The 15038-nt window shown below is 40.1% G+C and overlaps 1 protein-coding gene across 1 annotated transcript in view; it reads left to right on the top strand.

Moving 5' to 3' along the window:
- The window catches only part of LOC124622863 (tetraspanin-2A), a 292273-nt gene extending 278466 nt beyond the window's left edge, over positions 1-13807 (top strand). Inside the window, exons 3-4 of the mRNA XM_047148657.1 lie at positions 1423-1608; positions 10932-13807. Coding sequence (XP_047004613.1) covers positions 1423-1608; positions 10932-11006 — 261 coding nt within the window. The 3' untranslated portion in view covers positions 11007-13807. The remainder of the gene's footprint in view (positions 1-1422; positions 1609-10931) is intronic.
- Positions 13808-15038: the final 1231 nt, after the last annotated feature.

Here is a 15038-nt window from a genome sequence, read left to right as displayed (position 1 = left end):
TGTTATTAACAATTCGAACGAATTCAAAAGTAATAGCAGTGTACATGGCTACAACACTAGGAGAAAGAATGATCTTCGCTACTCAAGGCTAAATCTAATTTTGGCTCAGAAGGGGGTAAATTATGCTGCCACAAATGTCTTTGGTCACTTACCTAATAGCATCAAAAGTCTGACAGATAGCCACATAGCATTTAAAAGGAAATTAAAAGAATTTTTTAATGGCAACTCCTTCTACTCATTAGATGAATTTTTGGATATAGTAAGTGGGTAATTTCCCAACCTCCAAAAAAAATGAAAATAAAAAAAATTATTGAGTGTCATGTAATATTTTGTGTAATGTAATATCTTGTATAGACACCTGTTATTAACCTGACACGTTCTACATCATTACGAAGTGTCGTATTCATGAGCTATGAAACTAGTACTAATCTAATCTGCAATCTCTGTTTTCATCCTGTAGCTGTAAGTGGTCGTAATGATCGCCCTGCCAGCTGAGTGGTCAGCGTGACAGAATACCAATTCTAAGGGTCCGGGTTCGATTTCCGGCTGGGTCGGACATTTTATCAGCTTAGGGACTGTGTGTTGCGTTGTCCTAACCATCCTCATTTCATCTCCATCAACGGGCCAGTCGCCGAAGTGGCGTGAAATCGAAAAACTTGGACCCGGCGAACGGTCTACACGACGGGAGGCCCTAGTCACACGACATTGATGGGACTGTTCGTAATGTCCAAATAAAACATGACTTTAGAGCAGAGATTAAAAAAATAGAGTAAATAGGAAAAAACTAATATTTCTTTTTGAACATTCAATCCCTTACCACTTTTCGAGGGAAGTGACAGCCTAAGTTTTATTTAATTCTCTTATTTTATTTAATATCTTGATTCTATATATCTTGAAACTTATAATGCAGAATTCTCAGGGGACCATAGAATTTTTTAGTCTTTGTCCGCTGTTTACGATTACCTTAGGAACTGACAAAAATTAAAACCGAAAGTTGGTTACTTCAGAAACCATTTACAGGGTGATCAAAAAGTCAGTAAAAATTTGTAAACTGAATAATGTAGATAGAGAGGTACAAATTCACACTCATGCTTGGAATGATATGGGGTTTTATTAGAATAAAACAAAGTTCACAAAATGTCCGACAGATGGCGCTGGACAGCAGGTAACTGCTACCGTGACGGGTGAGAAGTACGCCGATATGTTACAGAATCGCATGTGTGTCATTTTTTACCTCCCTATCTACATTATTCCGTGGTTTACTAAGTTTTCAAATTTATACTGACTTTTTGATCACCCGCTACTTTGAGCAGTTTTCACTGTCAGGCTAAACTGGAGTTTAAAGAAAACCGGTATAAGTGAAAAACGGTTCCTTCAGCGATACCCAGCGCCTAGACTGTGACCGCCGCCTTGTTTCCGCAGGTGGGCTGCTGCGGCGCGGACGGCCCCAGCGACTACATGTCGCTGAAGCAGCCGCTGTCCAGCAGCTGCCGGGACACCGTCACCGGCAACGTCTACTTCTACGGCTGCGTCGACGAGCTCACCTGGTTCCTGCAGGACAAGGCCGCCTGGATCTGCGCGCTCGCCATGCTCGTCTGCTTCATCAACGTGAGTCTCACTTCAGCCCCTAACTGCTCTGCATATTCGCAGTCGCCGGCAATTTGTCAGTCAGGTTAATTCCTTTTTAATGCAGCCTGCCCCAAATTCCTCTCCTGCGCACACCTTTCCGTCTCAGAATAACGCTTGCACTCTACTTCCTTAATTATTTGTCGGAGGTGTTCCAGTCACAGTCTTCCCCCACAGTTTTTAGCCTCTACAGTTCTCTCGAGCTCCATTGTCCTAGCAATCTTTCCCGTCTTCTTTCCGGTAATGTAGGTACACTTCTCTCTTTGCCGATTCTGTGTAAAAGCTCCACTTTTTTTATCAGTGACCTAATTTTTAACATCCACCTACAGCGACACATGTCAAAAGCTCCGATTCTCTTCCTTTCCGGTTTTGTCGTAGTCCACAATTCACTTGAAAACAATATTGTGCTCAAATTTACATCGGCAGAAATGTCTACTTCACATTAGGGACGAAGCTTCATACTGAAAGACTCCTTTTGGCCTGGAATTTCCGCTTTGCATGTGATACTCTGTTTTTTATGCCCTCCTTGCTTCGACCGGAATGTTTTATTTTACTTGCGAGACAGAAACATCTCACCTCGTCTTCATCGTGGTCCTGAGTTTGTTGCAAAGTGTATCGCTTATCTAATTTCAGATACTCCTCATTACTTTCCTGACTTCTTTAGTTTACTCTCAGTCCATATACTGTATTCAATAATTGCTCATTCCTTTCAGTAGGTCCTGCAAGTCTTCCTCGCTTTCACTGAGGGTGGCAATGTCACCTGAATCTTATCTCTATTACTCTTTCACCCTGAATTTTACTCGCGCTCCTCAAACTTTTATTTCCATAACAAGTTTGTTTGTGTGGCCATCCTCCGCAACAAGCATATAAATACTTGTTTTGTAAATAAAGCCGCACGGGATTAGCCGAGCGGTTTAAAGCGCTGCAGTCATGGACAGTGCTGCTGGTCCTGGCGGAGGTTCGAGTCCTCCTTCGGGCATGGGTGTGTGTGTTTGTCTTTAGGATAATTTAGGTTAAGTAGTGTGTAAGCTTAGGGACTGATGACCTTAGCAGTAAGTCCCATAAGATTTCACACACATTTGAACATCTTTGTAAATAAAACAGCCTTTTCCTGCTGCTAGTTACTTTAGTTATCCCACACGCGTTTCGCCTTCTCCTGTTCTAAGGCATCATCAGTGGGATGTATATCGATACGGTTTTGTTAGTTATAGATTATCAGACAGTTCACCTCGCGATTTTTTGTAAAAAAATTAAATACTTACGATTTGCTCTTCTGCGTTTCCTCACATCTGGTCTGGAGGTCGCACTACCATTTTTATCCCTACCACACAATCACTTATTTGTGTTCACCATGTTCCTCATTTTTTTTTTTTTTGTGGCGGACTACTTTTCTTTTGTCACTCGGTACAACTATTTCGTCGTACACTACTTTTCACAGCGTAGATATTGCGACTCCATTACGTGTTTCATCTTCTTTGGCATGTTTTCCTATTTGTTGCCAATCTAACGAAGTATATGTTCGTGGCTAACTTCTATTTATGATGTTTATACCGTATGGATGTGTATGAGTGAGAGAGAAAGGGGGGGAGAGGTTTTTCTATGGGGGGGGGAGTACTAGCTGTTAGCGAGTGGTTGTGGGGAAGGCGAGAACACAATTATGTGATTGTGTGGTCGTGATAAAAATGGTAGTGGGACCTCTAGGCCAGATGTGAGGGAAAGCAGATCAGCAAATCGTAAGGAATTAATTTTTTTTACAAAAAATTGCGAAGTGGACTGTTTGATAACCTATAACTAACAAAACTGTATCGTTATAGATCCCACTGATGATGCCTTAGAACAGGAGAAGGCTAAACGCGTCTGGGATAAATATAGTAACTAGCAGCAGAAAGAGGCTGTTTTATTTACAAAACAAGTATTTTATTTCCATATTTACTTCTTCGATGTACAGATTAAACAATAAGGGCGAAAGACTGCATTCCTGTCTTAGGCCCGAGGGCTTGGTTCTTGGTCTTCCAGTCTTATTTTTCTTTCTTGGATCCTATAAATACTGATTATTACCAATTTTTTTCCTTCAGGTTATTCTGCAAAATTCGCAGATTTGTATTATATTATGTAACGATTTTTGAAGATGGACAAATCCGATGAAGGGGTTACGATTTTTCAATTGTCTTGCTGTATCAGTCCTCGTCAGCGTCTTGGATGCCTGAACTGTAAAAGTGAGTGTGCGATAAGTCACGAACTAGTCTACCCTTGCTGTCTTCAGACCTGTGAGGATGACAATTTTCTGAAAATCTGATAGTATGTCTCCACTCATATTCATACCAACTTCAATATTGGTTTGGTTGCCATTTTCCCTACTAATTTCAGAAACTCCGAATTATCTTAGCTATTCATTTTGTTTATTTCACTGCAAGTCTTCCACAGCTCTGTAAATCTCTGACAATAAAACTGGATGACCTATGTTTCCCAAATCGACTTCTCTTTCTTCTTCTGTCCTTTCATCAGATATTTTCTCTATCGCGTAGAAGCCTAACAGTATATTCATTCTACCTATCCCCTCCCTGCTCTGCGTTTAACAGTATAAAAGCTATAGCGCTCTTAATGTTTTCCACTTTGTTTTCAATACCATTGATCGTTCTGACTTTTCTATATGTTGAATCAGTCCTTCGACATCTTCAAATATCTCCTGCAGCCATTTCGCCTTAGCTTCCCTGCACTTACTGTTTATTTCAGTCCCAAGCGACTGATACTACCGGATTTTTTGTCTTTTCTTCAATATATTGTGCTTCCTTCTATCATCCATTACTGAAGAGTTTCCTCAATTAGCCTGTGATTTTTACAGTTTCCTCTCTTGTATATAAATTTGTATGTCCAACTTCTGTGACTGCCATATTCCTCATCAGCCAAACTGGCTCCCGCGATATTCATAATCGCAATATCTACAGCCTCAAACAACTTTTAACGCTTTTCATCATTCCTATGTACTTTAGTATTTCGCTTCCCTTCACACTAATTCTTCCGAACAGTTGTCTTAAACGCCAGTCTACTCTTCATCATTACTAAATTGTGATCTGATATCTGTGTCTATATCTCTTCCTGTTTACGATTTATAACGCATTATATGCTTTCGGAATCTCTGTCTCACCATCATGTACTCCAGCTGGCGTCATCCCAAATCTTCAGGCCTATTCCAACTATATCTCCTCCTGTTTGTTATTTTTGAACAATCAAATCTTATGGAAACATTTGTAAGATCACCTGGAGAGAAATAACGCATAAACCCCTGAAAGAAATATATTTTTTTGCTTCATGAGAGGGTAACAGTGCGTACCACGTTAACGTTCCAGGTTACAAATGTTTTTCAATGTGACCATCAGCAACAACGACAGCCTGTACAGATAACATTTCACAGTTGTTCGAAGCACTTTTAGAACGATGGGCGCCATGCAGTTTCCATTTTTCATGACACAGCTCGATCACTGCTTGAAGATCACATATGGCGTCCGGCATTCCCAGCCACGGCAATAGAAACTTTTTTGACAGTTTGTGGTGCAGTTCGCCGTCGTCATCTACCAGGACCAGTTCCCAATCAGCCAGTTAATTCGTACTTCCGGATCATGTCCTTCAATCACGAACTCCTTTAATGCATCGATACTCGCAAAGAGCAGCAACAGTTTTGATGTTGTTTTGATAAAATTGCTTTTCGAGTAAAGCTATGCCCACCTTGCTGATCGTCGGCAACTTTAATCCACACTGGTGCTTGCGTTTCACCTCTACTAGCCGCATGAATACCGGCGCCTAACGGCAAGTCATGACACTAATACTACTAACATCGCACCAACCGAGGTGGCGCAGTGGTTAGCACACTGTACTCGCATTCGGGAGGACAACGGTTTAAACACGCGTCCGGCCATCCTGATTTAGGTTTTCTGATATTTCCCTAAATCTCTTCGGGTAAATGCCGTGATGATTCCTTTAAAGGGCATAGTCAACTTTCTCTCCCATCCTTCCCTAATACGATGGGACTGATTATCTCGCTGTTTGGTCCCCTCCCCCGAATCAACCAACCAACCAACTAACAACTCAAATCCTGCAGCGCACAGTCTGAATATCATTCCTATAAAGTAGGGTACCCAAACAGTAATTAGTCTTTCGTCTTCATTGGTTAAGGACCTAAAGTTTAATTACAATCACCCTATATTAACAATTATTAGCTGAATGGCGAACTCTCTTAGTCTCTCCCCTGTCTATTTCCTACTATCGATCCCATATTGTCCAATGACACCGTTTTCGATTCTTTCCCCTGGCCCAGCGATCCAGCATTTATGATTGTTACATTATCACCTATTACGTATTGAGTTAGCGATTCAGTGCTCTCGTACACCCTCTTTATTTTGTGACGTCATGTATACGTGAATTATGATTGTTGGTTCTGCTTTCGTGTCGATTTTGATGAGGATAGCCCTATCACGAATTCTTCAAGTCATCTCACTCTCAGGCTTACTTTGCTGTTTATAACGATTCCCACTCCCGTTTCACCTTTTTCTACTGCTGACATTACCTTATATTTGTCTGAAACGAAAACCGTACCCCCTTTGCACTTCACTTTACTGGCCGCCATCTATATTTAAATTTAGACTTCGTATTACTCTAGTCATACATTCTAGCTTCCCTGCTGCTTTCAGATTTCTGCCATTCCACAATATGTCTTGTACAATGGTTTCGTTACTTATTGAAAGTTTTGCTCAATGTTACCTCCACTTGGCAGCCCCTCGTAGAGGTCCAACCGGAGAAGTAATCCGAAGTCCTTTACCAGTCGATACAATGATAAGAACGTAACTTTTTCAGTGACTGACATATATACTGCGATAACATTGTCTATAATGCAGTGGCTTAACTTACCTTGTGTGTCCTAATGCCGCTTATCATTGCCAATTCTCCCACCTTTAGGGGCAGTTTCACACCCCAGGGAAAGAGGGTACGCTTGTAACGCTGCGCTTTGTGCACACACGATACGCTTTAAAGCCTGTACTATGGTAAGTTGACGGGCTTCACCTTGTGAGAAAGGATTTTTGTATAGAAAATGACCGCGTGTACCTGAATGGAGGCAAATCAGACTTACATCCACTCTGTAATAACAATGATACGTCAAGCAAGTCCGAAATGCAACCACACGTCAGGACGGACAAGAAATAACACAGCATATACTACCAATTTGTTAATAATACGGTCGCCAGCCTAATTAGGCGTTAACTGAGTTTCTTCGCTGTACAAGTTGATGTACGTTCAAGCAAAACAACACGTAGTAATACAGCATAATATGGTAAATATTAGAACCAGAAAATCTACTGAACTGACAATTTCACTTTCTGTACTGATAGGGATAAACCATAAATACATAACACTACACTATAATGTTTACTACAAAACTTCGTACTGTCTATTGATCTGATTAAAATCGGGCATAGGTTACCCTAGAAATAGCACTTTCGAATCACACACACAATGTCAATTTTGATAAAGGTAAAACACTGATAAATTTTGGTTTTTTATATTGACTTTAACTTTGCTGATCAAATCAGTCTAGAACACTTCAGAATTCAAATGATTAAAAAAGAGGGGGGGGACTCTGAAACTGTTATGATCACTGTATTAAAAAAATTAGATTACTGAAATCATTATATGCTCAAGATTTCCAATATATTAGTTACTACTCTTTTCATTTTATTTCCTGCTCATTTAAATACCATTATATCTGTCTCGAAATGATTAAACTTCACTACTAAATCAATACCAAAATTTTCTTCCAACTTTGTAAGACCTTTGTTATTCGTCTATTAGTTCATTAACAAAAAAGTTCTTTAAACATCATTCTAACATAGCTAAGTCTGCAGGTAATTATTATTGATATAAACTTTAATTCTTCATTTCGGGACACTCGGATTGCACAACATTTGGAAAGGACCCTGGCTAGGTTAGTTGTGAGGATAATTAAATGATAGGACAGTTCTGGCAAAATTTAAGTTGTTATTGAACAGTATGGAACAAAAGTAACACTGGTCCACACGAATACAGTACTAAAAGTTTCAACCTGTTCGTATCGATGCGGCGGTTGGCGGGCGGCGAGATGGCGAGGCACGGAGCACACATACAACCACAGCAATGGCTCTTGATGTATCGGCACTTCTTCATAGCGTCGCAATACTTTTCCATTTAGTGCCTATGGAATTTTGCCATACTGTATAGGCATCGGAACGGCATATCCGAGGCTCAATGAAAGTACGTCTTCCAGGAGAGCCTCCTCGATCCAGAACGTGTTGCTCAGACCAATGCCCAACTCCGACTACCACTGCTGAGCCCGTTATGCCGTGCAGCGCCCGTGTGCATTTTCCCGCGCTCGCCTGCCATCCACCTTTTACCGCTCACTTACAGACAGGGTATTCACCAGAGGTTTTGCATTCTACATATCCTAATACATTGCCTACGTATGGACCAAACGCACAATTACAATTTTAACATCTTACAACAGTCTCAACAATTGTTACACTTCAATTCTATAGCAATATTGCTTGAAATTTGACATAAACATTAATATTCACATCGAAATTTGTTTACGGTTTTCTTAACACGATGACATGAAACAAAAAAGAAATGAAATCAGAACATCGATTACACTAATTTATCGAAAAATCAGAAAAAAATATTATTTGTACAATAGTACAGCGTTGTTGTTGTTACACGCTCAACCTTTGACCACATTTCCGTCTTCTTTGATAAGTCAGTGGGCAGAACGTCACTCCTTATGCCAGAAGAACAGGCCGTCATTGCTGATGATTTTTATTCACAACAGACTGGCATCGAAGCTGACACACACAAAACTTTCATCTTTCCCAAAGATGGTACTTGTGGACTACTGTGAGCACAATAACAGCCAATACAAACCAATTCTATTACAAATAAAACCACCAGAGCAAAAATCGGTGAATTTTCGAGAAGAAACGTTCGGCTTCAGGAAAGGCGAAGCAATAAGCGAAACTACAATAGCAATGCTTCCATCATTTGATATCAGACCTAAAGTCAACAGAAAGTTTACAACCTTGGTAGATCTGGGAAAGACATTCGACGTAAATAGGTCTTCAGCCTCTCGCTGTGTATTTTATAATAAAATAAGTCACAGGTGTACTGACGGCTGTACAGAGGACAGTCGCGGTGCTCGTGCCACAAGAGTGTCACATCATTATCGCACCTGATGATGGCGACAGAATCGATATCTGAAATAATTGTGTCCTTTATGCAGCTATTGCCTGCAGTAGACCCATGGATTATTTTGTTATTGGGCAATGTAATTTGGATTATAATGTTTCGGAAAACAAATAGTTTGGAGAGTCATTTTCTCTACAGTTCCCATTCCACTAAAGGAAAATATATCTTACAGTAATGACAATGATACGATCGTGACAATGTAGATTCAAATATCTATGAAAACAGCCCTGAGGCAAAAAAGTTTTCTTTTTAACATGGAATGCTGTTACAACTACATTGCTTCACCTTTAAATGTTGGCCGGCCGGAGTGGCCGTGCGGTTCTAGGCGCTACAGTCTGGAACCGAGCGACCGCTACGGTCGCAGGTTCGAATCCTGCTTCGGGCATGCATGTGTGTGACGTCCTTAGGTTAGTTAGGTTTAATTAGCTCTAAGTTCTAGGTGACTGATGATCTCAGAAGTTAAGTCGGATAGTGCTCAGTGCCATTTCAACCATTTTTTTTAAATGTTGCTTCTATGACAGCTCGCTGTTACTTGAGTTTGTATCACGTCTGTTCCTGTTTAATCTTATATTACATTTTTCTTTTCTTGTTTCCTTCATCTTCTACTGTTTTCCTGCAGCACAGGTATTTGATAAGTGCCTATTTTGGCTTCCCATTGCTTCCCGTCTTTTGCATGGTCTCTCTACATGACTCTTGCTTTTTGGGTGGCATAAGGATACTTCTTAGTTAGTCGGTAATTATCAATTCCTTCCTGGTGAGTTATCCATTTTGGTAGCTTTTGTGTACGTTATAAACAGGCACCATTATTTGCTGTTCCTATTAAATGTTAGGTTCCTAATGCACTGAATCATAGCTTTGGCAGCCTTCTACTTGATTCACCCTTATGAGTGTGCACCCAGTTTTTTAGCTCTCATATATTATTGTAGTAGTTGCCGTTGTTTTAAAGAATTTTAACCGTATCTCATTTTCTAAGGGTCCGTTGCACTGCGTCACATAGTTATTGTTTCCTCAGGACTGGCGTTAGGAGTCATATAATTTGAGAAAAATCCATGTATATGACTCTTTCATAATTCATCAAAGTGTTCTCGGTTGCTTCTACGGTTTACTGCATGTGAACACTTGAGAAAAGGCTAATAATAAACTGTAGATAAGTTCTTCTTTGGGGATTTTCCTACTTTATATCGAGTGTTTTTTATAACATTTCGAATTTTGGTATTTTATTAAGTATCTAGAAAGCCTATATATTAAATAAGCTACTGGTCGTATTGCATTCCCTTTCTGGACAGTTTCTGTTGGGCCCTTAAACACGGTGATCTTGTATTCTTTTATTGAGTTTTCTTTGTCTGTGTTATCTAAAACTCCATACATAAATGTCGACCTATTGAATTTTAGCTTACTGTTTATGAATTTGACCATTTAAAGATATGTTTCTCTTTATTAATTTCTTCTTCCAAAAGGTTTACTGACCTTGCGACCTTTTGCTGCTTTCGTGTTGTGGCTTAGTCTGATTTAACATGCTATTATTTAAGTATTTTTATATTTGGTCTCTCATTTAGCATGTTGTTTTTCCTTTGAAAGTTATGTCTGTGTCCATTAGCAATTTAATGTAATGATTCTAAAGGTAACAGATAGTACTACCCTAGTGCCAAGAATAAATGGTGAAGACCTCATTAAATATAAGCTTCTACGACCTAGTTACCTATAACAAAAATGTGTAACATCAGCTACGCACGCTGCAGTTCACTATGTCTGGAAATGTACCACGTTATCAGAATCAATGAAAGACTCATCTTCACATATTGTGTGATTCCCCACCCCGACCCATAACTACTTTGTTCAGAGAATATTACTTCCAAATAAACGAACTGCTCTGGATTTTAACATTTAGTCAAAATACTTTCAAATTGAATGAGTTGAATATAGGTACATGTACATAGACGCTAGACTAGTCCCACGGGCTTGAATGCAATGTGCGCTCCGCCAGTTAGCTGCTCCTTTGGCGTAGTATGTACTGCTAAACCTCTTTATGTTCTCTGTTTCAGGTCCTGAACTGTGCTTTGACTCTTACGCTCATCCAGGCATTGAAAAAGGAAGAGGAAGACGCTCTCAAGCGCTAACAAATGACATCCATCAACCTTGCGCCACCACAGCGTTGAGTCGGCGCAGTCTACACGCATTGCTACGTCAGTTATAGAAAATGTGCTGTTTAGCAGCCATTAACATATGTATTTCACGTATCATAAATTTTCTATGAAATCACAACAGTGTTTCCTTTTGTAAATTGTGGACCAAGTGTGTAGATGTAACTAAATTTATTAATTACATAGATGTTTCGTATAATTTAACTACATATAAACATTCACTTTAGATAATTCTTAAATACATTTATGTCCGCTACTATTTAAGTATGTATAAACAGTTACTTTAGTTAATTTTCTAGCTATAGGATAGTTTAGTAACTGGCTCAGATAATGTCTGATGACAGATCAAAACGTGTTCATGATATCTGCTTACATTTCTTTTCACATTTCTTTGAATAGATTTTTCTCTTAGTTATTTGTTTTAGTCTTTACGCTACATACAGATTGAGAAAATTGCATCAGGCAATAAGCATTTAGCTTTTACTATGTTCACAGACCTTGGAAAGAATGAATTTTAGTAACACCGCAATACTGTACAATATTTGATGTAAAAATAATGGAATGGCACAATTAATTGTATCCTTAATTTTCTTGTGACGTCTTTTGGAAGTTTGGCTTATTATACTGTAATTTAGTATGAATCATTTAGTGAATATTATTCTTTCAGCCAAAGGCTACGTCCATTCATTGTATCAGATTTTTTAAGGCATAGAAATTCATCCATATCTTCCAGCATATTATTTACGAGATTATATTAGCCTACTTACCACACCCACCCAAAGACAAGAGCCTCGATTATATTTATCTTTATTATTACGTAGTGTTCTGTGCCAAGAATATCGTTCCCAAAATTCCTCTTCATTATCAGTAATCAGTGCTACACCATTTTCAAATGTTTTCCTCCCTGTGCACATTTCACTGATAGTTCCCCATTATTCTGCCATCTTGTGCAATCCGTTATGATAGGGTGCATGTAAGTGAAAATGATCCAAGCAAATCTTCCCTCATACGCGCATCTAGAAAGGATTTACCTTGACATATCACATCGTTATCATTCACATACGCTGCCCACTAAACCTTTTCTGTTCCTAGGTAGTAGTCTTCGGTTGTCCGAACGATTCATCTCAATTAATTCTGCCAATAGCTCCCACCAAGTCAGTGCAACAGTATAGCGGCCACAGCATCGACACATAAATGTACACAGCGTAGGTCTGAGTTACTGCAACCACATAGCAGCACAACTCCTCCTGAAGGACGGCGCTTTAATTACGCTAATTTCTGCAAGTTTGAGCATTTGTTTTACGGCCTATACCGTTCACTTTACGACTGCGAGGTCCTTGTTGTTTCAGCAAATACCCATTTCGCCCCTTCAGGTGCCTCATTCGCCGCCGTTCGCAATAATTTTCGTCGAGCGCGGAACTGGCTGGGAACGGCCACTTGAATTCCACCTTGTTCCAGGGCTACAATCAGCGGGCCAATAACTTCGGTGCCGCTGCCGGTATGCGCACTCCCAACCCAGCTCTCCTCCCCCCCCCCCCCCCAACTGCAATAGCAACTGGTCCTCGGGCGCTCGTTTTCGGTTGCGATATGTTACACACTGCCCCTTCCTTTGTTTCTCAGTGTGATTGTTCGCGGTCGCTCGCCACCGACCTGCAGTTTCTGGCAATTCGAACAATAAATCAGACCGAAATTGGACTCATCTTTTCTGCGTGGGGCTTCTTCCCGCTCTACATCGGTATCCTTTAAAAAAGTCAACAGTTGTAGCGCATGCACAGCTTTATAACATGGACACTGAGCGTGTTTGTCACAAAAATTAAGCAAATACCTTCTCATGAAATAAACAATGAGATAACGTTAATTGGTCATGTACGTTTTATCTTTATTACACCGTGTGCTTAGTTGCGGATCCAGGAAATGCTCATATAAATACTTCTTCATCACATATTGCCCCCCTCCCCCCCTCTTTCTGCTTCTTCTTTCATTATAAAGTACTACATTCTTCAGGCAGATGACCTAAGAACTGCTCATCTCACTTCTTTGGCCGTCAGTATTTGTCCTCTAACTGGTGTGAAGCTCAAGATACATTCCGCTCGAAATTTATTTGCACCAGTAAACTTCCTTGTTGATAACAGCTATTATTGACATTCATTTTACTGGTTTTCTGAGTACACCTTCTTGCGATAACTCACCGACCCACAATTCAAATATCGGCCTTCCTTTTTTCCTCCAGATGCAACGGTCTCAATTGTACTGAACAGTGCTCCATATGTAGAACTTTAGGAGCTAGTTTCTTAAAGTTAAGCTCTGCCAAAGTTCCAGTAATTGCCTATTGCTGTTGAACACAGCGTTTCCGACGGAAATAATCGATTTAATTTCCATTTATTATCCCTCGTTGACTACGCAGTTATTGTAAGTGGTCAATATCTTCTAGGCCGTGACTTCCTAATCGTCTTCATCTCTTAGGTATCCCCATTACTTGCACGTTAAACACCATACCAAAATCCTTTCCTTCTTCCATCAGCTTCTTTACAATGTTTTGCTTGCATTCTTCTTGACTGAATAACAATACCAGAATGTCAACAAGCGTAATAGTTGCGACGCCACTCCACCACACATATCCTTCAAAACATCATTATCCAACCCGTTTTCAAATACATTGACTGTGTTTGTATCAATAACTACTGATATAGTTTTATGTAAGCAAATTTTTAACTGTTTTTGTATCTGTGACGTAGAATATTTTGTTTAATAAAGAGAAATAAAAGAGAAGTAACGTACTTTTAGGTGTCGTCTTAAGTTTTCCAGTCCCTATATTTCTCTGCTGAACATTTAACAGCAGCCATTCGTAGCAAGAATGAATGCGACTGGGAATGAAGAAATACGGATACTCCCCTGAGCAACATTCTGGTGAAATGGTCGAAATATTTCCCTCCATACATTACGCCACTGGCTGCTGCGAAACACCTGCGTCATGGCTGCGGTAAACATTTAGCAGAGGCGTGGGGGAGGCGGAGAACTGTTGTCGCCGCCTTTCCTGTGCTTTTAGGCTGCGACGCCAGAGTTGTCATATTTCTTCCTTACAGGTCTTCCTTTGAAATAAACGTACAAGGCGCAGAGATGGCGTGAGTACTTGTTGTACTAGGACGCTCTCATAAAGTTGATTTCGCAACGTCTTCGGAAAGAAAGAGCTATAATGAAATGGAACATCACTACTTAGTCATAATCTGCAGAAATCCGACACAAGTAGAAAAGTAATTATCGTGGAAACAAGGCTTGAATACGGATGACACTGTTACGTCCCCGCTCTTTGATCAGCTATACCACATCGATATCACATAAGCCTAATCGTACAAAAACATTTGGGACAATTGAGACCTGGTATCAAGGAAGGCAGGATTCGGGTACGATTGTGGACAGGGCCGTAATCAATTGCTGTTGGTTACTTTATTTTTTTAATCACGCACACTTTATTTGCAAAAAACCACGAATAAAAATGTGACAATAAATTGAGAAGTGTTCCACGGCTGAAGGCCTTAATCACAACAAATTCAAACTACTTATCGGCTGAAGGCTCCAATAGCAATAATTTAAAATCGGGTTCACGGATGAAGGCCTGACTAGCAATCCTTTAAGAAACAGTGAAACATCATCAAACTTGAAATTACAGTTCTTAAGCTCAAAAAAAAAAAATCATCATATCTGACCAACCCCAACCAAGGAGGGGGGAGGGGCAGGCGTTGCTCCAAGGATCGACCTGGGAAAGTCCCTCAAAGGACAAATACCGGTAGACACCCAACGAATAATGAAGAATGTGTGTGGGGCAGCATGTCGGTTGAAAACCACCACTGTGGAAATGTGAGCCACTGCTTCACGGTAAAGCAAGTCCAAATAGAGCCAACGTCGCAATGCGACGATGGAATAACACAGCCAAGCTGGAACCAGCGGTCAGCACTCCATCTTCAGACTCAGGTGTATAGAGCACCTGGAAGCAGAAAGGAACCACTACTA

This window comes from Schistocerca americana, chromosome 7 (assembly GCF_021461395.2).
Source record: "Schistocerca americana isolate TAMUIC-IGC-003095 chromosome 7, iqSchAmer2.1, whole genome shotgun sequence".
In the NCBI taxonomy this organism is placed as follows: domain Eukaryota; kingdom Metazoa; phylum Arthropoda; class Insecta; order Orthoptera; family Acrididae; genus Schistocerca; species Schistocerca americana.
Note: the sequence above shows the minus strand (reverse complement) of the source record. Positions and strands in the feature narration are given on the sequence as shown.